This window comes from Callithrix jacchus, chromosome 22 (genome assembly GCF_049354715.1).
Source record: "Callithrix jacchus isolate 240 chromosome 22, calJac240_pri, whole genome shotgun sequence".
Lineage (NCBI taxonomy): Eukaryota > Metazoa > Chordata > Mammalia > Primates > Cebidae > Callithrix > Callithrix jacchus.
Genome location: NC_133523.1, coordinates 36862634 through 36888763, shown reverse-complemented (window position 1 = coordinate 36888763; position 26130 = coordinate 36862634). Strand labels below are relative to the sequence as shown.

At 46.9% G+C, this 26130-nt stretch overlaps 2 protein-coding genes across 19 annotated transcripts; one reads left to right on the top strand and one right to left on the bottom strand.

Moving 5' to 3' along the window:
• Positions 1-357: 357 nt before the first annotated feature.
• On the top strand, positions 358-19219 carry LYPD4 (LY6/PLAUR domain containing 4). Of its 17 annotated transcripts, none has more exons than XM_078359806.1 (7): positions 12641-12751; positions 13954-13984; positions 15870-15884; positions 16929-17154; positions 17310-17453; positions 18034-18360; positions 18950-19219. In XM_078359806.1, exons 4-7 carry the CDS (start codon positions 17049-17051, stop codon positions 19150-19152), a joined length of 780 nt encoding a protein of 259 aa, XP_078215932.1. In that variant the 5' UTR covers positions 12641-12751; positions 13954-13984; positions 15870-15884; positions 16929-17048; the 3' UTR covers positions 19153-19219. The 17 variants fall into 17 exon arrangements, with proteins under 17 accessions (XP_035140504.1, XP_035140507.1, XP_035140500.1 ...); XM_078359804.1 differs by lacking the exon at positions 12641-12751 and adding an exon at positions 13565-13706; XM_035284613.3 differs by lacking the exons at positions 12641-12751; positions 13954-13984; positions 15870-15884 and adding exons at positions 358-497; positions 11263-11362.
• Positions 5988-13283, bottom strand: DMRTC2 (DMRT like family C2). 2 transcript variants are annotated; one of them, XM_035284599.3, is made up of 10 exons: positions 13170-13283; positions 12219-12364; positions 10454-10681; positions 10254-10381; positions 9910-9986; positions 9454-9637; positions 9184-9310; positions 7770-7830; positions 7440-7614; positions 5988-6556 (listed from the first exon to the last, which is right to left on the bottom strand). In XM_035284599.3, the coding sequence occupies exons 3-10, from the start codon at positions 10675-10677 to the stop codon at positions 6444-6446; spliced, it is 1089 nt and encodes a 362-aa protein (XP_035140490.1). In that variant the 5' UTR covers positions 10678-10681; positions 12219-12364; positions 13170-13283; the 3' UTR covers positions 5988-6443. The 2 variants fall into 2 exon arrangements, with proteins under 2 accessions (XP_035140490.1, XP_035140491.1); XM_035284600.3 differs by lacking the exon at positions 12219-12364.
• Positions 19220-26130: the final 6911 nt, after the last annotated feature.

Sequence of the window (26130 nt, the reverse complement as noted above, 5' to 3'; positions counted from 1 at the left end):
TGGTAAAACGGAGGCCCCGCCTCTCTCAGGGCGAATGTGGCTTCGTCCCCGCCTAGAGGGGAGGTTATTTATTGAGGGGTGGAGAGGTAAAGGGGAGGGTCGAGGGGTCGGGCGTGGAGGTCTGGTCTTCCTCCCGCTTTTCCTTCTCCCGGAGTGTAATAGAGGATAAGAGCTCCTGTCCCGAGATGGGGGAACTTGGTTTCGTTTGCGTCGTTCGTGGCTGGAAGGAATAGTGGTGAAGACTATGATGGCGAAAATACAGGGCAGGTTGGGTGGGCAGCCGGTGCCCTCAGTGGAACAACCCCTTTTCCGGGTGGAAGTGGGTGTTCCTTGGCAGGAAGTGGGAGTAGTAAGGGCGGAACTGTGACGGGGAACCTAGGGGAAGGGCGAGGAAGAAATGTGGCTACCATCTTCCGTCCTTTACCGCAAGGCGTCGGGAGAGCGGGAGATGGAAGCCCCACCCTTCTCAGGGCGGAAGTTGCTTCAGCACCACCCGGGTGAGCGAAAGGGGAGTGAGGCATTGAGGGCGGAGATAAGGGTGGGACAAAGCGGCAGAGGCGGGACCTTCGGAGGAGTTAGTTCAGTTCTGCCTTCTAGTGTCGGAGTCCGTTGGCTCAGCTGTAAGGCTTACTTTGCCCATTTAGATTTACCTGCCCTGCTGACCTGTGTAGCTTTAGGCAGTCCATTTGCCCTCTCAGGGCTTGTCTTACCATTGGAAAAAACAAACAAACAAACCCGAGATCCCCATTTGCCCCTTTAAAATGGCTGCTCTGGTTCATGGCGCGTCACATGCTCTAACAACAAATATTTTTTGAGTGCCTGCTCTGTGCCAGGCCCAGGTAAACATTATTTGGACATTTATCATGTGGCTGGTCCTGTAGTGTTACATGCATGATCTCATTTAATACTTACAAGGCTCAGCAACGAAAGAACATGTGGTCCAATAAAATCATGTTAACTTGTTTCAAAAAGGAAACGCTGAAATGCCTGTAGCTATTTTCTTATGTTGGAACGACTTTGAGAATTTAAAACATCAGAGCAAATAATATTATATTTTTCCTCACACTGATACCGTGACTACAAAATGTGTTAATTATTAAGCCAATACCCATATCTGTTAGAAAAATTAAAACCATGCTTCTAGGATAAGATCATGTATTTATATCAGGGTTTTATATTCATGTAGAATGTTGTTGAAACTTATACTGTTTCTAAAACTTGAGAAAATATTTTCATTATCTCAATTATTTTTATAGAACCAACACATGTATTTGCATATGTATTCAATTCAAAGTGGGTAATATATGCATGTCTAAGTGGAAATTTCCATGTACTTGGGTAATTTATGTTCGCTTTTTATAATTTAATTAATTATAGTTATTATTATTATTTGAGACAGAGTCTCCTTTTGCCCAGGCTGGAGTGCAATGATGTGATCTTGGTTCACTGCAACCTCCAATTCCCGGGTTCAAGTGATTCTCCTGTCTCAGGCTCCCGAGTAGCTGGGATTATGGGTACCTGCCACCACACCTAGCTAATTTTTATATTTATAGTAGAGATGAGGTTTCACTATATTGGCCAGGCTGGTCTTGAACTCCTGACCTCAGGTGATCCACTTGCATCGACCTCCCAAAGTGCTGGGATTACAGGCATGAACCACTGTGCCCGGACCCCTCTTTTAATAATTTCTAGTGTCAGTTCTGAATCATTTACACATAATTCATTTGAGTCAATTCACTAAATTTAATTTTTTTTAAAGCTCTCCAGAGGAACTCTCGAGTGCCTGGCCAAAGGAAGAGATAGGGTGAATATAGGATTTTGGGAAGAGTGAAGCTTAGGTAAAATTTATATAAAGCAGACTTTTGATGGACATAAGGCAAAGCAGGCACATATCTATGTAATGAAGCTAACATCATGCCTGGGCTAGGAGCAGACCCAGGATTCTATTTCCTGGGACATTAGAAAGTTTAGATAAATGTTCTATGTTGTCTCCAAAACCCACTTTTCTGAAGCTCTCACCTGAGCTGGAGATTATGCCTGCTTCTCTGTGTCAAAGTGACTTAGACTTTCCAGGTAAGAATGAGATGTTCCATTCTCACTATTGTATTGATTTTAAAGAGCAAAATTCTGACAGTCTGATTTTAGAGAACACAGTTTCTCAGCATTGTGTGCCTGGTGTTAATTTTTGTACATGTTAGTTTTTACAGGTTCTTAATTGACAACCCTGTGAGGTGGCTATAGACCAGTCAACTGAGGCTTAGAGTCAAGTCATTTGTCCAAGGTTACATAAGGCTAAAGCCTGAGCTGGGATTTGAAGCCACAACTGAAGATGCTCAAGCTCTTTCAATAACCTCTTTAAACACAGTTCTAAAAATGGGTTGGGGCTGCAGTACCTACAAACAGTGGGATATTATTCAATGAGCTATCAAGCCATGAAAAGATATGGTGGATTCGGGAGACCTAGGTGGTTGGATTACTTGAGGTCAGGAGTTAGAGATCAGCCTGACCAACATGGAGAAACCCCGTCTCTCCTAAAAATGCAAAAATCAGCCGAGCGTGGTTGCACACGCCTGTGGCTCCCCTCAACCACAGGGAAGACTGCTGGGCTTGAACAGACAACAACTTAGGAGCATGAGCAATTCTTAAATATGCTCTTTTCCCTAAGACGTACATCTGCAGAAGCTCTGGCCCTCTCTCTCAGGCACTAATGGGGCACCCTAATGATTTGAAAGACAAAGTTGGCCTGGCCAGTGGTATAAAAAGCCTTGCCAGGCTGGGCACTGAAGGGGAGGTGGGCTGCAGAGAAATGAGAAGGGCCTGTGAAGAGGGGCCTGCTCTCCATTCCTTCCCCCAATCTCCATCACTCCCTCTTTTCCTCCCCTTTTCATGCCGTCCTTTAACCCCAAATTATACTTTCTCTTTTACCCTTCTCAGCTGTGTGACCTTGGTGTAGAGGGGACCCTTGGTCAGCTCCGAGTAGCAGAGTCTCAGCCACGGTGCATGCTGCAGTGCTTCCCTTCTCTGTGATTTTGTGCCCTTGGTCATCTGTCACTAGGAAAGCATGGCACACCATCTTTGGCAGGTCTATTAAGGACCAATCATATATCTAAGTAATAGCTAAGGGGAGGGAAGAAGGGTGTGAAGCCGACTTTAGTCTCTTGATGTCTCACAGTACCTGCTGAGAAGCGCTGCAGCTTTTACTACTCTGTAATCTGTTAGGGAGGGGAAGAAACCCACCTTCTCCAAATCCCAAACAAGAAAGAACAAGTTGTAATTGAATGCCATCACTATCAATCATCTTGAGTAAAGGGGTGTAGGTAACATCAGGAAAAAGAATCAGTAATTCTTATAGGCGCGTGCTTGTAATTCCAGCTACTCGGGAGACTGAGATCAAGCACATCCTTTGAGCCCTTCTAAAGGTGGGAATGGAAAGAGGGGTCCCAGTCGTCACATCTTTGGAGGAACTCAACAAGTTTTCATATGTATGGAATGGTTCAAGGAGAAGGGCTTGACACTAGAGGACTAAGAAACAAATGCAAGTAAGGGCTTATTGTTAATGGTATCATGAGTACAAAAATACAAGACTTTCGCCAGGCACGATGGCTCACGCCTGTAATTGCAGCACTTTGGGAGACAGGCGGATCACCTGAGGTCGGGAGTTCAAGACCAGCCTGATCAACATGGAGAAACCCCGTCTCTACTAACAATACAAAATTAGCTAGGCATAGTGGCGCATGCCTGTAATTCTAGCTCCCCTGGAGACTGAGACAGGAGAATTGCTTGAACCCGGGAGGTAGAGGTTGTGGTGAGCCAAGATCATGCCATTGCACTCCAGCCTGAGCAACAAGAGCAAAACTCTATCTCAAAAAATAAATAAATAAATAAATAAATAAATAAATAAAATTAAAAACAGGCTGGGCATGGTGGCTAATGCCTGTAATCCCAGCACTTTGGGAGGCTGAGGCGGGCAGATCACCTGAGGTCAGGAGTTTGAGACCAGCCTGACCAACATGGAGAAACCCTGTCTCTACTAAAAATACAAAATTGGCCAGGCATGGTGGCACATGCCTGTAATCCCAGCTACTCGGGAGGCTGAGGCAGAAAAATCGCTTAAACCCGGGAGGAGGAGGTTGCAGTGAACCGAGATCATGCCATTGCATTCCAGTATGGGCAACAAGAGTGAAACTCTGTCTCAAAAAAAAAAAAAACTTTTTGAAAAGCTCTTGACTTATATCTGCCTTTTGAAGTCCTGATTGGGGAAAGGAGTGGTGCATCTTTTACTCTCTGCTTTTATTTTTTTTTATAGAGACAGGGTCTCACCATGTTGTTTGAGACAGGCTGGTCTCAAACTCCTAGGCTCAAATGATCTTCCTACCTTGGCCTCCCAAAGTGCTGGAATTACAGGCGTGAGCCACCACACCCCGTCCAATGTTTTATAAACATTAACTGATTTGGAACCTGGCAAAGAGAAGGAGCCCTTCTCTGACCTTTGCCTAGAAATGTTCCCTGAAACACTTGAGCAGTCACGTTACCTCTTGAAGCTTGTTTCTTCACTTGTAAAATGAGAATCATCATTTATAGCTTACAGGGTTGCTGTGAGGATATGGGAGTCAAATAGAGTGGGCACTCAGTAAATGGTAATGAGTGTTTCTTAACCTTTTATGGATCCTTCGAAACTTAGGCCGGGTGTGGGGTGGCTAACACCTGTAATCCCAGCACTTTGGGAGGCCAAGGTGGGTGGATCACTTTGAGGTCAGGAGTTCAAGACTAGCCTGGCCAACATGGTGAAACCCTGTCTCTACTAAAAATACATAAATTAGCTGGGTGTGGTGGCACGCACCTATAATTCCAGCTTCTAGGAGGCTGAGGTGAGAGAATCACTTGAGCCCAGTGGGCAGAGGTTGCAGTGAGCTGAGATCTTGCCATTGCACTTTAGCCTGGGTGATAGAACGAAACTCTGTCTCAAACCCCAAAAACAAACAAACAAAAAACTTAGACATGTGAACCTCCCTAGTTGAGGAAACACCTCTTAGTGATGAAGACTAACTTGATTCTTCCTCTTCTGGTTAACCTCAATTTCCTCACGTGGAAAGTGTCATGTTAGATTAGTATCAAATTGGTATTCCATTGGCCAAAGCTAGCCTGAAGATACATTTTATTTGGCACGTCTAGAATGTAAAGAAGAAAATGGAGCCAACATTTGAAAATTAAGATGTTTGGGCTGGGCAATGTGCTCACCCCTGTAATCCCAGCACTTTGAGAGGCTGAGGCAGGCGGATCACAAAGTCAAGAGATCAAGACCATCCTGGCTAACATGGTGAAACCCCATCTCTACTAAAAATATAAAAATTAGCTGGGCATGGTGGCATGTGTCTGTGATCCCAGCTACTTGAGAGGCTGAGGCAGGAGAATTGCTTGAACCAGGGAGGTGGAGGTTGCAGTGAGCCAAGACCGCACCACTGCATTCCACCTGGCAACAGAGCAAGACTCTGTCTCAAAAAAAAAAAAAAAAGAGAAAAGAAAATTAAGAAGTTTTGCATGGAAGTCTAGTTTTCTACTTTTTCTTGAAAAAAATCAGAAGATGTGGCAACACTAAGTCCACGTTCCTGCCTGGCAGTAATCTGCTACAGCCACGAGGAGGCTGCTCCTTAGGTACGGTACACATTCTCAGTTTGCCTGGGTCCATCTGGCCTTCTTTACTCATTTATTTGATCTGCTCAGTCCTGTATGCATTTCAATTTGTAGCCCCTCTAGACAGCAGGAAACTGTCTATGCCTGGCACAGAGCAGGCAATTAATCAGTGAATCCCCTTGTATTTCCCTATATGATTTTTTTATTTGGCCAAAGGAAAAAAAAAATCCAAGTTTGGGTTTATCTATGGTAGGTACTAGAAAACTGATTTTCACTTTGAGAAGTGAACTCAACAAGTCCTTTCTGTCAGTCAGGATAGACTAGGTTAGGCTGTGGTAACAAACAATCCCCAAATCTCAGTGGCTTACAACAACAAAGGTTTATTTCTTGTTTACTCACACAAACCTAGACACAAAATGAAAGCATTCTCCTGTTTTCACAGGCATGGAGACAGACATGAATGCATAGGTATGTATGGAATCATGGGATCCTGGGATATAAACTCATGCAAACACATTTATAGATTTTGGTCAGCTTAAAGAGCACAACTCTCCCTGTATTGGGGATTTCAACAGGTCCCACAACCCAAGAAGGGTACAAGAATATCAAGAATATCCACCTTCAGCCAAGGAAATGCCCACAATACAAAAGGAACTGAAAGCTAATGAAGTGCCTGAAAGCTTAAAAAAAAAGGCCCGAAGCTTGTACTACATTAAATTCCATGCATAAATCCCTAAGTAAAATACTAAATACACAGTGCCAGCAGGCTATCACCTCCCTGCTACAGCAAGGCAGCCTCCATCTCCAGGTTTCTAGCTCAGGAGGGAGATGGACCCCAGACAGCCAATATGTAGAGCAACAGAAGGGGCTGGGCTGGGTCGAAGAGCAGGGCCAACAGGCTGGAATCCTCTTCCTCCAGCAGGAGCTATAGGCAGGAAGGAAGGGGCAGGATCAGACCACATCCTTTTTTTCCTCCTAGCAATCCCCTCTTTTTACTGCATCCAATTCAGGCCTCATCATTGTTCTCCTGGATTGTTTCACAGACCTCCTTGCTGATTTTCCCACCTCCGGTCTTGCCTCCTCCAAACCCTCCATCAAAGCCATCTACTTGTCCTTCTAAAGCTCATGGTCTCTGAATTTGTCCTTGCTTAGTTCAGAAATGTTCCCTAGCTCCGCTTCGTGTACAGTTGCTGATCTAGACACCTAAGCCCAGCAGGGTCTCCAGCATCAGAAGCCTCTCCAGCCTCCTTTCCCTCTGCTCTAGCTGTTCCTCCAGGCCAGTTTGTCTAATCCACTATTTGGAGAGGAGACTTCGCAGCTTTCCTTGTCTGTTTCCCTAGGTTGTTCTCATTCTTCAATCCTCCAGTCTTCTCCAGGTCTGTCACTAAGTCTTGTGAAGGCATCCAAGTTCCCCAACTAGAACAGAAGCTCCTTGAAGGCACTTATCAGACCTCCTTCCAGGCCAGACCCACTCCAGACTTCAGCAGGCAGCCTGGGTCCAGAGACACAGCGTTGGGATTCTCTGCCACTGTCTCACTATATGCCTTTGGGCAAGTCTCTGCCTTTCTCAGGGCCCCACTTCCCTTGACATCAAGAAATTTGCTGTCAAGTTCAAAACTGATAAAATTGATTCTCTGAACAACTCTCAGCTGCAATCTCAGGGGCCAGTCTGAAGAGCTTGGGGGCCTGGGCCTGAGGACGTTCAACCTGCCGACCCCCTCATCTCCTTGGTTAGTCCCTGTGTACTTCAGTGACCTCCATTTTCCAACCATCCCTATCCCATCCTCTCGTTTCATGGAAGACATTACCTGGTGGGACACAGGGGTGAAGCAGGGAGATCCAGGCAGGGTTCGGGGGCACAAAAGAGGTCACACGAGGAGACTGGGATGAATCTTTCAGCCCCACAAGGGCTTCAGCTGCCTCTTGCTGCAGCTGCCACTCTGAGGGGGCAGATATCCGAGCCAGGAGAGAGGCTCCAGAGGCCTGCAAGGGAAAGGAAGAGAAGCACACTGGGAACATCCACTTCTGCCCACCCTCTAAGTGCTCCTCAGCCCCTGGTTCCTTCACAGTCTCCTGCTTTTCCCTTCCCCAGGCTCAACCTCCTCCCAGCATCCTAGATCCCACTTCTTTCCCAGGACCTGTGGCTGTAGCAGAAGAGGGTCTGGGGTGCCACAGGGCTGGAGTATCAGAGTTGAGTGTCTAGAAACAAGGAGAGAAGATGCCAGGGTGGTTAAACACATGAACAGACATGTACACATTGAAAGAGGGACAGGATTTTGCCATATTTTGATCTGGGAATCTGAGAGCCTGCTGGGCCATTAAGCTGTGTGGCTAAGTCCCCATCCCCTGTCTGGACTTATTTTATTTTCAGTAAAGTAAAAATCCCTGCCAACTCTTTCCTCCCAGGGCTACTGTGAGGATTATGGGAAATCATCCGTGCTTTTTTTTTTTTTGACACAGGGTCTTGCTCTGTCACCCAGGCTGGAGTGCAGTGGCGGTGTGATCATAGCTCACCATAAGCTCGAACTCCTCAGCCTATGCCATCTTCCCACCTCAGCCTCCTGAGTAGCCAGGAAAACAGGTGTGCCCCACCATTCTGGGCTAAGTTTTTAATTTTTCTGTAGAGACAGGGTCTCACTCTGTTGCTCAGGTGGCCTCAAACTCTTGGCCTCAAGTGATCCTCCCACCTCAGCTTCCCAAAGGGTTGGGATTACAGGTGTGAGCCACCAGGCCCTGCCTGATGTCAGTTTTTAAAAAACACCTAGCTGGGATTACTGTCCCTGCCCTACCAGAGTCTGGGTCCCATTTCCCAGTTCCCCAATTCCTATAGAACTTGAAGGAGAGCTTGGCTCAGCTTTGGGGACCTTTCCCTAATGGCCTCTGGCCCCTTTCCAGGGTCTCTGAGGCTCTCACCATCACTGCCCCCCATATTAGATTACCCCATCAAATCTGTTTAAGCAGATAAAATCGCTACTATTAAAGAGTCTGTGCTATGTCTAGTCCATACATTATTGCTAATTCTTTTTTTTTTTTTTTCTGAGACGAAGTTTCGCTCTTGTTACCCAGGCTGGAGTGCAATGGCACGATCTTGGCTCACCGCAAGCTCCGCCTCCTGGGTTCAGGCAATTCTCCTGCCTCCGCCTCCCGAGTAGCTGGGATTACAGGCACGCACTACCATGCCCAGCTAATTTTTTTTATTTAGTAGAGACGGGGTTTCACCATGTTGACCAGGATGGTCTCGATCTGTTGACCTCGTGATCCACCCGCCTCAGCCTCCCAAAGTGCTGGGATTACAGGAGTGAGCCACCGCACCCGGCCCATTATTGCTAATTCTTACAACCAGAGAGGTAAGTAATAGTGTCTCCAATTTACCGATAGAAAAACAGGCTCAGAGAGGTAAAGCTAATTGCCCAAAACATCACAGCTAGGAAATGGCAGTACTAGGAGAGCTCTGCCTTGCCTATTAGTCTGAGACCTTTTCTTCTTCATTATCCACTGTGGTGTCCAGCACAGGCTTAGGCTCATGATACACATCCTTCTCTCCCTACTCACGTGAGGGGCTGGCTAGGGGGCCCTTGGGGTTCTCCAGAAAGAGGAGCTGTCAGTACTGGGTGAGATCCTGGGCAGGTGGTGAAGGGCCCATGAGTGGGCAGCTGAAGGGAGGTGCCAGGGTCAAAGCCTAATGAGAATAAGAGAATGCAGAGTGTATAGGGGTCAAGGTCACAGTTTCTTTCCTCCCTCTCCCCACCTGTGCCCTCTTCCTCCTCCTTTCCCAATATGTGGCAGATTGACACTAAAATATCTGTGGAATTATCATCATACCAGGAAAGAGAGGCAGAGAGACAGTCGGATCTTGGTACAGCAAGCGGCATACCACTGGTGATGGCATGGAGAGGCCTGGAGGCAGCCAGTGTCCGGGGACCCAGGGGCCAGGAGGCACTGGAGTCCAGGAAAAGGGCAAGGCTTCCAAGGGACGGCTGAGTAGCAGAGGCCCACAGGAGTTCTCCTGCAGGGGCAGAGGGCACAGGACTGGAGTTGGGTACTAGGCTGCAGAAGGAGTGGGCTTCTTCTGGGATGTGGGCAGAACCCCAAAACTTTGGAGCTGGGAGGGCCTTAAAGTCCCATCCCCTCATATTGCCTAGAGAAGAGCAGTGATTTGACCAGATTATATAGCAAACCAGGGCTGGGACTAGAACCCAGGTGTTGAGGGCACAGAAGAAAGGGTCTGGGTAGGAACTAGGATGGGGGGCACTTTCTCAGGCCCCAGCCTCTCCTTACCTTCCCAGGGGATGTCAGTGCCAGCGGGACTGCCCCACAGGGTGTCTGAGGCTGGGGTGCTATGTTCTCTTTTCCAGCTGTGAAGGACCGGGGAGAGCTCTAGTGAGCCCTTTCTCCTGACCCCTATCCTACCCCACCCCGGACAGTTCTCATCTCCCCCTCCAGCTCATTTTTGACCAACAGAATTTGCTGCATTCTCCCAACACTGAGACAGCCGAGGCCAAGGGAGTAGAAACTCTTAGTTCAAGGTCGCACACCAATTCAGCGGCAGGGCTGGGCCTCTTTTTCCCACATCTGCTTGCTATACTAAAACCCCTGCCCCATCACTGGTCAAAGACACTCACAGGGGACCTTTCTGATGCGGCTGGGAGTTTTGGAAGAGGCTTCCCCTCTCCTCATCAGGCGCTTCTTCAGCTGGGCCTCCTGCTGCCTACGCAAGGCCACTTGGGCAGCCATGACCCTGCGACGCTCCCTAAAAGTGGGGAGTTGTGAGTGACTCTTTGGACAAGGCCCAATCTCCTCCCCTTCCAGACCTCATACTCACAGGATGAGAACACATTTGTGACACTCGCAAGCCTGGAAGAGGCAGAGACGCTTGTGGCCCTTGAGGTGGGCAGTGACACCGTGGTTGCGGCAGCGGGCACAGGTTGGAGAGCGACTGATGGCTCTCCTGGGGATCAGCTCTGTGCCCTGGGGGTCTCTGGTCTCATCCTGGAGGGCAGAATCTGAGGGGCAGTGGTGAGCAGCAGGCATGTCACTGGGTTCCATGGATCTAGGGGCAGGAGCGGAGGGTCAGCATGACCAGGTGGGCCGGCCCCTAACAACCGTCCTGCCCTGGGAACCACATCTGGTGATCCATCTTGCCCCTCTTTAGACCTCTCTTCCCCAATCCTGCCTTCTTCCCTAGCTTCCTCCCCTCTTTACCCCATGACTTTTCTCAGGTATCTTCCTTCCTAAGAAACCCCTCTCCTCTTCCTCTTCAGTGTTCTTTCTTTCTTTCTTTTTTGGAGATGGAGTCTTGCTCTGTCTCCCAGGCTGGAGTGCAGTGGCATGATCTTGGCCCTTCACAAGCACCCTGCTCCATCCCAACAGTGTTTCCTGGCACCCTGTTCAACAATGCTCACCCTACCCTCATGCATTTATCCAGTGCCTACTGATACTTTTATGCCCCTTTCAATTCTTAGTTGAATTTCAATTCTTAGTCTCATCTATGCCCTGCAAGGCAACTGCTTCCTTTCCATTCCTTCAGTATTGTTTTGTTCTTGTACCCCTTGAAAAAAGAACCCTCTCTTGCACCCCCAATAATTACATTATTCTCATGGATTCCCTACTCCACTTTCTTTTTATTGACAGGGTCTCGCTGTCACCCAGGCTGGAGTGCAGTGGCATGATTACAACTCATTGCAGCCTCCACCTCCTGAGCTCAAGCAATCTTCCCACCGCAGCCTCCCAGGTAACTGGGACCACAGGCTGGAGCCACTGTGCTCAGCTTCCCTGTTCCACTTTCTTTTTCTTTTGTCCCTTCCTCCCTCCCTCCCTCCCTCCTTCCTTTCTTCCTTCCTGCACTTTCTTTCTCTTTCTCTCTCTTGCTTTCCTTTTTTGACATGGAGTCTTGCTCTTCAGCCCAGGCGGGAGTGCAGTGGCATGATCCTGGCTCACTGCAACCTCCGCCTCCTGGGTTCAAGTGATTCTCCTGCCTCAGCCTTTGGAGTAGCTGGGATTACAGGCACCTGCCACCAAGCCCAGCTAATTTTTGTATTTTTAGTAGAGACAGGGTTTTACTATGTTGGCCAGGTTGGTCTCAAACTCCTGACCTCAAGGGACCTGCCCGCCTCGGCCTCGCAAAGTGCTGGAATCACAAGTGTGAGCCACCGTGCCCGCCACCTGCCCCACTTTTAAGTTATTTTCCTTCACTCCTTCATTCCACAAATGGTTACTGAGCCCCTGCCATGTGGTAAGCCCTGATCTGGGCCAAAAGCCCTCTCCTCGGGGCACTAATGTCTCTCTTGCGCCCACATGTTGTTCAGGATTTTGTGTAAACACAAAATCTGGGCAGTCTCTGTGCCCAGTGCTTCCTGCTCCTGTGCCCATCCCCACAATTAATTTCATGCATTCTCCCCTCCCTCCTTCCTGTGCCCCAGGGGAGCAAGCGGGGCACGGGGAACACGCCAAGGGGCCCGCGAGGCAGGGAAGGGGATAGGGGGCGCGAGGGGCGTGAGGGGGAGGTGAGGGGATGCTCTGGGGTAGGGAGTCTAGGGAAGAAGGAGGACGGAAAGGGAGGAGGGGCCGTGTTCACGCAGCCAGTTCACCGTTACCACCGCCTCAACTGGAGTCAAATTCAGTCAAGAAGATGCCTAAGGACACCGCGGAAAAGTGGCCAGAGGAACGGCCAAGCTCGCGCTGCTTTTCCCGCGCTGTCTCACGAGGACCAATGAGCTTCAAGCATCGTCTTTCTCTGCCGAGGCGGGCGACCAATGCGGTTTGAGATCCCGCACTAATGTCCTGCCCCTTTCTTTCTGCTAGCGTCTAGGCGCGCGAGACTATCAGTCCAGCCAACAGCGCTTCGAGATGAGTCTCGTGCCACCCCTGCCCCTCCCTCCGTGTGTCCTGCCTGCCCACTGCCTTTCCCCTTTAGAGGCAAGTGGCCAATGGGGCGTCGAGTGCTGCCTCCTCGACCGAGGCTGGGCCCGCCCCCCAGGAACGGTCCGCCTGGCCCCGCCCCCGGGGCGTTAACCAAGCACGGTCTGCGCACGTGCCGCCTCGCGTGTGGCCTGCCTTTGCCTTCTACCTAGACTTCGCTTTTGCTGCAGGGACGCCCGCGTTTTCTATTGCGTCTCTCCCGGTGCCACAGCTCCCGAGCTACCCTTCTTTTATGCGTTCTCCCTAAGCCCTGTGATTTCCCTGTTTGCTTACAGGGCCCTTCCTCCTCAGATTGCGCCCGTTTCCCTGTGTCTCTTCCTGTCGTCCTGTGGGTTGTGATTTTCCCAATCTCTGATTTTCCACTTTCTCTCGGACCCTCTCTCTCTTCGGACCCACTTTCTCCCCGTGCTTCATTCCCTGATAGCTTGGCCCCTTCCCCCCTTCTTCGCTAACCGGGACACCTCCAGTTTTTCTGAATTTCCGGCTGGCTCCGCCCTCTTTAATCTCCCCCAAGATTTCACCCGTCTGGGGGCGGCTCTGTGTAATTGTGGCCTTCTCTGGGTATCTCCGTGAGCTTCACCTCGCGCCATCCCCCCATCTTCTCTGCCGTGGCCCTTTACCTCTGTGCGTCTCGCTCTGTGTCCTTTTCTCTTCCCCCCTCTGAGATTGACTCCTCTTCTCCCTGAGAGCCCCGCCTTTGTGCTCCACTCCTCGTTTTCCTATGCCTCCCTCTCTCTGCTGGTCGTCCGTTTCCCTGCAAGGTTCCGTTCCATCCATTTGTTTGTCTTTCGTAGGGGTGGCATCTCTCCGACTGCTCTATCCTTTTTTTTCCCCCTTGAGGATTGAGGATTTCATTTCAGTCTTTTCTGGTTGTGTCTCCACTTGCATTCAGCTTGTTGGGTCCTGTTGTTCTGCATCTCAAGCTGACGTGTGCCATCTTCTCTGATTGGCCTAATTCTCCCCCCCCAGATCCTTTGTCAAACTTCGTTTCTCTTTCCTTTGTCCCAACTTTTCTGCGGGGCTTAGCACCTTTGTTGGCCACAGATTTCTGGGTTACAGAGCATGTGTGTCTGGGCATTGCAGACAGAAGAGGGTGGCCAACGTGACCTCTAGCTGGACTGCTAGGCAGGGGAGCTGTCCTAGATAAAATTGGAAAGGTCGGGTGGCGTTGATCTGGGGTGAGGTCAGGTCGGGGGAGGCTTGAAGGCTAAAGAGGTTGGATTTGATCCTTTAGGCAGTGGAGAGAGAGTGAGGAAGTGTGTGTTGGAGGGAGGGATGGTGGTAGAGGAACAGGGTAACCAACATTTATAAAGAGCTTAGCCTTTGCCTAACACGGTAATAATTTTATTGATCTTCACAATGACCTTATGAGATGTATTATATTCCATTCTATAAATGAGGTAGTGGGCTCAGAGTTCAACAAATTGGACAGCTGGTAAGCGAAGGCGTAAAGATTCCAACCTGGGTCTCCAGCCAGGCCTATGATCTTTATAGCTTCTCCCACACTGTTATAGTTATTTCCACCAATTCCCTGTTTTTACCCTAACCTTCTCATAGGCAGTTCTCATTCTAAGGTGGTTAATATGTATCTTTTGGTGGTTTGTGTGTGTGTGTTCTCCCAGGATATGTGTAGTGTTTTTTAAGTTTTTTTTTTTTTCTTGCGATGGGTTTTTACCATGTTGACCAGGCTGGTCTGGTCTGGAACTCCTGGCCTCAAATGATCTGCCTGCCTCAGCCTTCCAAAGTGCTGGGATTACAGGCGTGAGCCACCATGCCTGACCTGTTTGATATTTTAATTTATGCAAGTGATATTATGCTATTTACTATTTAAAATAATTGGCACTGTGCTTTTATGATCTATCCATGTACACATCCTGTCATTGTGTGTATATGGTTTTTTTTTTTTTTTTTTTTTGGAGATGGAGTTTCACTCTTACTGCCCAGGTTGGTGTGTAATGGTGCAATCTCGGCTCACTGCAACCTCTGCCACCTGGGTTCAAATGATTCTTCTTCTGTCTCAGACTCCTGAGTAGCTGGGATTACAGGCGCCCACCACCACACTTGGCTAATTTTTGTATTTTTAGTAGAGACGAGGTTTCGCCATTTTGACCAGGCTGGCCTTGAACTCCTGATCTCAGGTGTTCTGCCCTCCTCGGCTTCTCGAAGTGCTAGGATTACAGACGTGAGCCACTGCACCCTGCCTCTCATCCTGTGTACATCTAATCAGCTGCCTCCTCCTCCTGTGTGATACTCCATAGTAAACATCCCCAGCATGTTTTGCCTTCACTTGGTCTCAGAGAGGGAAGCTCCCATTGTCTCAGCTTAACCATCACCACAGTAATGCTGCATTTGCTGGACACAGCAGCTCATGCCTGTAATCCCAGCACTTTGGAAGGCCGAGGCAGGCGGATCACTTGTGCTCAGGAGTTCGAGACCAGCCTGGGCAGTATTTCAAGATCCATCTTTACAAAAACTTAGCTGGTTATGGTGGTTCATGCCTGTGGTTCCAGTCACTCGGGAGGCTGAGGCAAGGGGATCACTTGAGCCCTGGAGTTTGAGGTTGCCATGAGCTGTGATTATGTCACCAGCAAAAACGAAAACAAAACAAATGAACAAAACAACCCATCTGATGTCTGTTGCATCCTGTTTTTCATTCTGTATTTTATTGCATGTTCTCTTTTTTAGAGACAAAGTCTTACTCTGTTACTCAGGTTGGAGTGCAGTGGCGTGATCATGGCTTATTGTAACCTTGAACTCCTAGGCTCAAGTGATCCTCTGATATTAGACTCCTGAGTAGCTGGGGTTACAGATACCCACACACTTGGCTAATTTTTAAACATTTTTTTTTTTTTTTTTGGTACAGACAGGGTGTTGCCCAGGCTGGTCTCAAACTGCTGACCTTGAGCGATCCTCTTGGCTCAGCCTCCCAAAGCACTGGGATTACAGGCATGAGCCACTGTGCCAGCCTGCCTCTACTGCCTTTATTCCCTTGATCAGATTTGCCAGAGAACTAACTCAATCTTTTCAAAGAATGGATCTTTTTTTTGTAGTAATGTTTGTTGTTGTTTACTATTGCATTGATTTCTGCTCTCATCCTTATTTCCATTCTTTTTTTGGGGTAGGGGAGGTTTGCTTTGTTGCTCCTTATACAACTAACTTCTTGTACTAATTCTTGAACATATCTATTTTTTAATGCTTCCTATTTCCTGACGCATGTATTTAAAAGTCTAAATTTACTTCTACATACTGCTTTAGCTGTATCTCAAATTTTGATTTGATTTAAAGAACGTTTTAATTTTGAAATGATTATTTGCTCACAGGAAGTTGCAAAAGTGGTACATAGAGTCCTTTGACCCCTTCCTCCAGCTTCCCCATGGGGGCATCTTATATCACCATAGTATATGAGCAGGAAGTTAACATTTGTACAATACTCTTTGTACAGTCATGGCTCACTGCAACCTCTATCTCTGGGACTCAAGCAGTCCTCCCACCTTAGCCTCCCAAGTAGTTGGGACCACAGGTGCATGCCACCATGCCTGGGCAATTTTCGTACTTTTTGTCGTGATGCCTGGATTGGTGTATAATACTATTACGTAGACTTCAGAACTTACTCAGTTTTTAGTAGATTTTACATGCACTTATGTGTGTATGTCTGTGTCTGTGTGTGAATGTATGTGTTATGTAGCATGTTTATTATTATTCAGTTCTAAATGCTTTTCTTTTTCCTTGAGATGGAATCTCTCTCTGCTGCCTAGGCTGGAGTGCAGTGGTGCGATACCAGTTCACTGCAACCTCCACTTCCTGGGTTCAAGTGATTCGTGCCTCAGCCTCCCAAGTAGCTGGGACTACAGGCTCGTGCCACCATCCTGGCTACTTTATATTTTTAGTAGAGATGGGTTTTACCATGTTGGCCAGGCTGGCCTCAAACTCCTGACCTCAGGTGATCCACCTGCCTTAGTCTCCCAAAGTGATGGGATTACAGGCATGAGCCACCACTCCCAATCTTTAAATACTTTTAAATTTCCTTTTCGAACCGAGGGTTATTTAGTGATATGTTAGCTTACACACACACACACACACACACACACACACACACAAATGAGTTTTAAGCATCCATTTGCTGCTCTGATCTCATTGCCTCTGGCTGGAGAACAGCCTGCATATCAGTGATCCTCTGGATAAGCCAGGATTCTCTGCTCAGTACCTTATCTAATGGGAAGACCTAAGTGAGAGAGTGAGAGTCCTGCTTTGAGAAGCTAACATGGTGGGTGGTGGAGGTTAAACTGGAGGGCAGATAGTGGAGATGGGAAGACCTGTGACCCAGAAGGTCTGAGGGAGCCTATGTCCCAGAAACTGACACAATCAACTTTCTGTTCCAGAAACAGTGACCCAGAGGCAGGTGGACAAAGAATTCGGGAGCTGACGGGAACTGGGCTTGGGATCCAGACTGAAACTGGTTCCCGACTAACCTCTAGCACTCAGGACCCAGACCCAGGACCATGGGACCCCAGCATTTGAGACTCGTGCAGCTGTTCTGGCTCTTAGGGGCCATCTCTACTCTGCCTCGTATGTCCTGTGGGGCTGGATGCTATAAGACCCAGAAAGGTGGGAGGCTGGATTCATGTCATTAGTAGAAGGAGGGCTGGGTATGTAGGTTTCGTGGGGGACAGGATCTGTGGTGTCTGAACTCTTGGTTGGCAGTTCAAAGGCTCAAAAGGTGATGTGAGGGACCGATGACTGGGAGAGCATTCTCTTTTTAGGGGCTGGAGCTCTTTTGTGCTATGAAGCAACATCGTCAAGGTTCAGAGCTGTTGCTTTCTATAACTGGAAGTGGCTTCTGATGAGGAACATGGTGTGTAAGCTGAAAGAGGGCTGCGAGGAGACGCTAGTGTTCATCGAGACAGGTGAAGCAGGCTGGGTTTGATCCACTTTCTTTTGCTTGCTCTTCTGACCCCCAGCACCACTCCCAGCACCCAGGGACTCTAGATTGGAAATCCAGATAGTTACCATATACACATACATGTAATAAAAATTTTTTTTTAGATGGAGGGGTCTCACTATGTTGCCCAGGTTGGTCTTGAACTCCTGAGCTCAAGTGAACCACCCGCCTTGGCCTCCCAAAGTGCTAGGAATACAGGCGTGAGACACTGTACCTGGCCATCATTACATGTTTTGGATGTCAGGACACTAGCAGGAGAGTGGTGTAGGCTGGATAAGTGGGTAGAATGGAGGTGGGCAGATCCTTGGAGGCAGGGCACAAGGGAGAGAGGAGCTGTGTGGGGGGTCCTACAGGGGAAGAATGAGGAGATTCAGATGGAGACCCCAGAATCTGAGTCCTATGCAGCTGCATTGAATGGACACAGGGATTGGGGAGGGAGGCAAAGATGGTGACAGGCAGGGTAGGTGCTGAAAGAGCTGGGGGAAGGGGGACTCTGGGTGAGGCCAGTGACACTGATCAGAGCTCTTTCACCCTCTGCTCCTTAGGGACCTCAAGGGGAGTTGTGGGTTTTAAAGGCTGCAGCCCATCTCCATCTTACCCTGCACAAGTCTCCTACCTTGTCTCCCCACCCGGAGTGTCCATTGCCTCCTACAGTCGTGTCTGCCGGTCTTATCTCTGCAACAACCTCACCAATTTGGAGCCTTTTGTGAAACTCAAGGCCAGCGCTCCTAAGTCTGTCACATCTGCATCCCATAGTTGTCCCACCTGTGTGGGCGAGCACTTGAAGGATTGCCTCCCTAATTTTGTCACCACCAGTTCTTGCCCCTTGGCTGCCTCTACGTGTTATAGTTCCACCTTAAAACTTCAGGCAGGTGAGAGGAGAGGAATTTTGTTTATCAAATGCCTGCTCTGTGCCAGGCACTGTCCAGCGTCTTCACATCTCAGAGAGGCTGGTGGGATCCGGAGATGGGATTGGGGTTGCAAGGGACTGGACACATGAATTCCAAAGAGGCGGGGAAGGTGCCTGGTGGCTGAGTCTCTGATGGGAGAGCAGGTGTTCTGGTTTGCGAGGGACATCTGGGAAGAGGGGAGGGCTTTTTTTTTTTTTTTTTTTTTGAGACAGAGTCTTGCTCTGTTGCCCAGGCTGGAGTGCAGTGATGCGATATCAGCTCACTACAACCTCTCCTCCCGGGTTCAAGTGATTCTCATACCTCAGCCTCCCAAGTAGCCGGGATTATAGGCATGTATCACCATGGCTGTCTAATTTTTGTATTTTTAATGGAGATGGGGTTTTGCCATGTTGGCCAGGCTGGTCTCGAACTCCTGGCCTAAAGCCCTAAAGTGATCCACCTGCCTCAGCCTCCCAAAGTGCTGGGATTACACATGTGAGCCACTGCGCCTGGCTGAAGGCAGGGCTCTTGAGTCTTGAGTGTTTCTGACTTCTCCCTCTCTTCCTTACAGGGTTTCTCAATACCACCTTCCTCCTTATGGGCTGTGCTCGTGAATATAACCAGCTCTTAGCAGATTTTCATCATATTGGGAGCATCAAAGTGACTGAGGTCCTCAACATCTTAGAGAAGTCTCAGACTGTTGGTGCAGGGTCCTCCAGGCAAAGTCCTGCTTGGGGTGTCCTCTTAGGCCTCCTGTTTGTCTTCAGGGACTGACCATCTAGCTGCACCAGACAAACACCCAGACCCTCTCACATAACAAATAAAATAGCGGAGTTCTCTTTTGGCTTTGTCCTGTGGTCCATGAGAGTGCAGAGGAAAGGAAGGTGTGAGGAGGGCCAAGCATGTCCAGGGAGGTGGAGACCCAGGGGAAGAGGATCCTGGCAAAGTGACAGTGTCCTGCTCAGCAGCTGGGGGAGCTGAGATACTCCTTTTCTCCTTCCCTTTCCTCTGGAGGCTTCAGCTCTAGCCTGGGTTCAGCTACTGATCAGGGTCTGATTTCTGAGACCCTGGCCAAATCCTTTTTCTGGTCCTCAGTTTCCTCCTCGCTAAAAGGAAGGGTCCTATGAGTTAATTCTTTTTTTTCCTTTTTTTGAGATGGAGGGTCTCACTACGTTACCCATTTTGGTTTCAAACCTTGGCCTCAAGTGATCCTCCTGCCTCAGCCTCCCTAATAGCTGGGATTCCATATGGGAGCTACTGTGTTTGGCCACCAGGGTGATTATTACTCGGGATTGCTTACTGAGTATCTACCATGTATGTCAGATACTGTGCTAGCATCTGTGCTAGTGTTTTACACACGGGGTATCATTTAATCCTCACAAGACCTCAGCGAGGCAACTTTTGTCTCAATTTTGCAAAGAAGAAACTGGCTCTAGGAGGTGAAACCTGCTCAAACTGGCATCTTCCTTACCTCCTCTGCAGATTTCTGTCCCAGTTGAGGGAATTTCATTGAGAGATTTGGAGACCTGAGCTTGTTTGATCTGCTCAGTAGTTTTTTTTTTTTTTTCTTTTTTTGGTAAGGTGGCAAATAAGACAGAGGAAAGAGCCCATGGTTTTAGTTTTGGTTTTGTGTTTTTGTGACAGGGTCTCGCTCTGTTGTCGTGTTGGAGTGCAGTGGCATGATCACGTCTCACTGTAGCCTTTTGACTTCCCTTGTGCAGCCCAGAAGTTTTATCAGTGATTTCTGTAGAACTTTCAAGATGGATCATCTCAATCTTATACAAACTCTTCCATAGGGAAGAAAAAGAAGGAATAGTTCCCCACCTTATTCTGTTAGGTTAGTATGGACTTGACGTTGAAACCAGAAGAAAAAAAGGGTACAAAAGATGAAATTATCAGGCCAATCACATTCATGAACAGAAGTGCATAAAAACCCTAAACAAGGCATTAGCAAATCAAATCAACAGTATATTAAAAAATGAAACACTAGGACTAGATTTTGTTTGTTCTGGGAAAAGCAAAGGTGATTTACACTAGAAATTTGTAAGTGGAAGGGGGCATGAGGGAGCTTCTAGGGTGCTAGGAAGGTATTGTTTAGTGATCTAGCCACTATTTACATGAGTGTGTTCAATTTTTGAAAAGGCATCAAAACAACACGTTTATAATTTATGCACTTTTCTATATATAAGTAATGTATCAATTTTTAAAGTTTTAAAAGTATATATTACTGCCATATTAAGAGAATAAAGGGAAAACTCATGACTATCTCAATAGATGCAGAATAATCAGGTAATAATATTTCCTGGGCTAGGTGTGATGGCTAATGTCTGTAATTCCAGCATTTGGGAGGCTGAGGCAGGAGAATTGCTTGAGGCCAGAAGTTTGGTAACAGTCTGGGCAACATAGCAAGACCCTGTCTCTACAAAAAAGTTCCAAAAAAAACCCCACCTAATAACATTTGCCATCCATTTAAAAAATAGATTACAGTAGGATAGAAGGGAATTTCTTAGCTCTGCTAAAGCATATCTATACCCCAAGCCCAAAAAAGCAAGCAAGCAAACAACAAAAACCATTGTTGGCTGGGTGTGGTGGCTCACATCTGGAATCCCCACACTTTGGGAGGCCAAGGCAGGAAGATCACGAGGTCAGGAGTTCAAGACCAGCCTGGCCAACATCGTGAAACCCTGTCTCTTAAAAATACAAAAATTAGCCAGGCATGGTGGCATGTGCCTGTAATCCCAGTTACTTGGGAGGCTGAGGCAGGAGAATTGCTTGAACCAGGACCTGGAAGGTGGAGGTTGCAGTGAGCTGAGGTCTTGCCACTGCACTCTAGCCTGGGCTACAGAGTGAGACTCTGTCTCAAAAAAAAAAAAATCATTGTTAATAGGAAAATGGCAGCATTCCACTGAAAATCAAGAATAATCCAAGAGGGCCAGGCTCAATGGTTCACACTTATAATCCCAACACTTTGGGAGGCTGAGGTGAGTGGATCACTTAAGGTCAGAAGTTCAAGACATGCCTGTCCAACATGACAAAACCCCATTTCCACTACACACACACACACACACACACACACGTATACTCACTACTAGTAATAAAAAAGTAAAATATAATAAAAAGTAATATATAAATACTAATATATATTAGTATCATACTAATATATGAGCATATATATACACATAATTTGTCACAACAATTTGTCACGCTAATATATATATACACTAATATGCACATATATAAATGTATATATATGTGTGTGCAACATATATGTGTATATACTCATATAAGTGTGTGTGTATATATATATACACTAATGATAAATTTTGTTGTATCTATATGATCTCTTTCACCCACTGAGTTAAATATCAGAAATCATATAATTTTGTTTGTAAACATGTAAGACTCACCCTTTCAATTAAAAAAAAAAAAACTATTGCATGATGCCCTTCCCCACAATCTGCCAAACTCCAAGTGTACAGAAAATTTCCCCCTGACCCATGGTTTCTATTCTGAAAAAAGTGAGATGAAGATGGACAAATAGCCTCCCCACTATCTTGGGTTTCCTGACAGGAAACTGTACCTGTCTCAATCCACAGGTAGCATAGAGAGTGCTTGGAGAGAGAAATGTCCCTGTGGACAGGCAGAGACAGGGGTCAGGAGTCTGCAGCACCATCTCCAGTTCTGGAAACTCTGCTCTGCAAAATGGCTAAAGGAGACACCAAATATGAGGGGCTTTTCAGCAGCACCATGGTATAGCAGGTTCCTTCTGCAGCTCCCCCGAGCATGAACCCCTTATCCAGCCTTCCCACACTACCAGGATGTCCCCTTTGGGACTTCTGTCATTTGGGAGAAGCAACACTGATTGTTTTTTCTTGAGACAGAGTTTCGCTCTTGTTACCCAGACTGGAGTGCAATGGCGCCATCTTGGCTCACCGCAACCTCCGCCTCCTGGGTTCAGGCAATTCTCCTGCCTCAGCCTCCTGAGTAGCTGGGATTACAGGCATGCGCCACTATGCCCAGCTAACTTTTTGTATTTTTAGTAGAGACGGGGAGTTTCACCATGTTGATCAGGATGGTCTCGATCTCTTGACCTCATAATCCACCCGCCTCAACCTCCCAAAGTGCTGGGATTACAGGTGTGAGCCACGGCACCCAGCCGCAACAGACTTCTTAATGGAAATCATACAGGCGGTGGGAGTGGAATGGCATTTTCAAAGTGCTGAAGGAAAAAAATCTCTGCTTTTCGAGAATACTGTATCCAGCAAAGCCATCCTATAAATATGAAGGAGAGAGAAAGTTTCTTCCAGACAAACAACACTGAGAAAATTCACCACCAGCAGACTTATCTTACAAGAAATGCTGAAGAGGTTCTTCAGCTGGAAAGAAAAAAACACTAACAGGTAAAAAGAAAACAAAGGTTTAGAAATCACTGATAAAATTAAGTACATAAATGTGTACTCTAAACTATAACTGTGGTGTAAAGTCCACTAATAACTCCAGCATGAAGCCCAAAAGACAAAAATATCAAGAACGGTAATAGCTACAGCAACCTGTGAGGAGTTAGGCAATATAAAAATATGTGAATTGAGACAACATAAAATCAAAATGCAGCAGGTGGGGGAAGGAGTTAAAGTGCAGGGTTTTTTCCAAGTTTCTTTGTTTCTGTTCTTTATGATCTAAGATAAATTGTCATCTCCTTAAGCCAACTTGGTATAATCTCCATAAGATGTTTTTTGCAAAGCTCAAGGTAATCATACTGCCAATACCTATAATATATTCACTTAAAAATAAAGGACTTAAAACATGCTAAGAGAGAAAATCATTTAATTACAAAGGAAGACAATAGGAAAGAAAGAAAAAGGAGTTACAGAACAACCAGAAAAGCAACGAAACTGCAGTAGTGATCAATACTCATGTGAATGTTAATAGATACAATTCTCCATTTAAAATTCACAGAGTGGCTAAAGGGATAAAGAAACAAGACATGGCCGGGCGCGGTGGCTCAAGCCTGTAATCCCAGCACTTTGGGAGGCTGAGGCGGGTGGATCACAAGGTCAAGAGATCAAGACCATCCTGGTCAACATGGTGAAACCCCGTCTCTACTAAAAATACAAAAAATTAGCTGGGCACGGTGGCGCGTGCCTGTAATCCCAGCTACTCAGGAGGCTGAGGCAGGAGAATTGCCTGAACCCAGGAAGCGGAGGTTGTGGTGAGCCGAGATCGTGCCATTGCACTCCAGCCTGGGTAACAAGAGCGAAACTCCGTCTCAAAAAAAAAAAAAAAGAAACAAGACCCAACCACATACTGTCTGCAACACACCCACTTCACCTATAAAGACACACATAGACTAAAAGTGAAGGGATGGAAAAAAATTCCATGCAAGTGGAAATGAAAAAAAAGCAGGAGTAGCTATATTTATTTTTATTTTTTAAACATTTATTTATTTATCTAAATTCTGGGGTACATGTGCAGATCTTGCAGGATTGTTACATAGGTGTACACATGCCATGGTGGTTTGCTGCCTCCACCCACCCCCCACCCATCACCTACATTAGGTATTTCTCCTAATGTTAACCCTCCCCAATCTCCCCACCCCCTGCTATCCCTCCCCTAGCCCCCACCCCCTAATATTTATTTATTTATTTTTGAGCTGGAGTCTCGCTCTGTCACCCAGGCTGGTGTGCAATGGCACAATCCTGGCCCACTGCAACCTCCGCCTCCCGGGTTCAAGTGATTCTCCTGCCTCAGCCTCCCGAGTAGCTGGGACTACAGGCGCATGCCACCACACCCAGCTAATTTTTTGATTTTTAATGGGGATGGGGTTTCACCATGTTAGCCAGGATGGTCTCGATCTCCTGACCTCATGATCTGCCCACCTCAGCCTCCCAAAGTGCTAGGATAACAGGCGTGAGCCACCACGCCTGGCCCATTTTATTTTATTTTTAATTGACAAATAATAATTGTACATATTCATGGGATACATAGTGATGTTTCAATACATACAATTTACAGTGATCAGATCAGGGCCATCAGGATACCTTTCATCTCAGGCATTTATCATTTCTTTGTGTTGCAAATGTGTAACATCCTCCTAGCCGCTTGAAACTACACAACATACTATTGTTAAATAGAGTCATCCTACAGTGATATACAGCACTAGCACTTATTCCTATTATCCAGCTATAATTCTGTATCCTTCAACAAATTGCTTTCCCTTCCTCCCTTCCCCACCCTTCTCGTCCTCTAGTATCCTCTGTTCTACTTTTTCACTTCCGTAAGATCAACTTTTTTTAAGCTTCTTCGTATGAATGAGAACATGTGGTGTTTAACTTTCTGTTCGTGGCTTATCTTACTTAACATAATGTCCTCCAGTTCTACCATGTTGCTGCAAATGACAGGATTTCATTTTTTTTTTTAATGGCTGAATGTATTTCATGGTTTATATATACCACTTCTTCTTTTTCTTTTCTTTTTTTTTTTTTGAGATGGAGTTTTGCTCTGCAGCCCAGGCTGGAGTGCAGTGGCTCAATCTTGGCTCACTGTCACCTCCACCTCCCAGGTCCCAGTTCAAGCAATTCTCCTACCTCAGCCTCCCAAGTAGCTGGGATTACAGGCATGAGCCACCATGCCCAGCTACTTTTTGTACTTTTTAGTAGAGACAAGGTTTCACCATGTTGGTCAGTCTGGTCTTGAACTCCTGACCTTGTGATCTGCCTGTCTTGGCCTCCCAAAGCACTAGGATTACAGGTGTGAGCCACCACGCCTGGCCACATACCACTTTCTTTTTTCTTTCTTTTTTTTTTTTTTAAGACGGAGTTTTGCTATTGTTACCCAGGCTGGAGTGCAATGGTGCGTTCTTGGCTCACTGCAACCTCTGCCTCCTGGATTCAATTGATTCTCCTGCCTCAGTCTCCCGAGTAGCTGGGATTACAGACATGCACCACCACACCCAGCTAATTTTGTATTTTTAATAGAGATGGGGTTTCTCCATGTTGGTTAGGTGAACTCCTGACCTCAGGTGATCGGCCTGCCTGGGCTGTCTCCCAAGTGCTTGGATTAGAGGCGTGAGCCACCCTGCCTGGCCTGATTTTATATCTTGGCTATTGTGAATAGCGCTGCAATAAACATGACAGTGTAGATTTCTCCTCAGTATAATTTCCTTTCTTTTGGATAAATGCCCAGTACTGGGATTACTAGATCATAAGAAACTGTACTTATATCAGATAAAAAAGACTACAAGCCAAAGACTATCAAAAGAGAGAAAGAAGGTCACTATATAATGATAAAGGGGGTCAATGTAGTGAGAGGATATAAAAATTATAAACATTTATGCACTCAACACTGGAGCACCACAGTTTATAAAGCAAACATTAATAGCTCTAAAGAGAGACAGACTGCAATACAATAAGAGTTGGGACTTTAACATCACCCTGTCAATAATGGACAGATCATCCAGACAGAAAATCAACAAAGAAACATTGGAGTTAAACTACACATCAGACCAAATAGGCCTAGCTGATATTTACAGAACATTTCACCCAGCTGCGGCAGAATACATATTCTTTCCATCAGCCACGGAACATTCTCCAGAGTAGACTAAACTTAGACCACAAACCAAGTCTCAATAAATCAAAAAAAGTAGAAATCATATTGTCTTTTTTTTTAAAAGAGATATATTCTTACTCTATTGCTCAGGCGGGAGTGCAGTGGTGAGATCATAGTTCACCGCAGCCTCCAGCTCCTGGGCTGAAA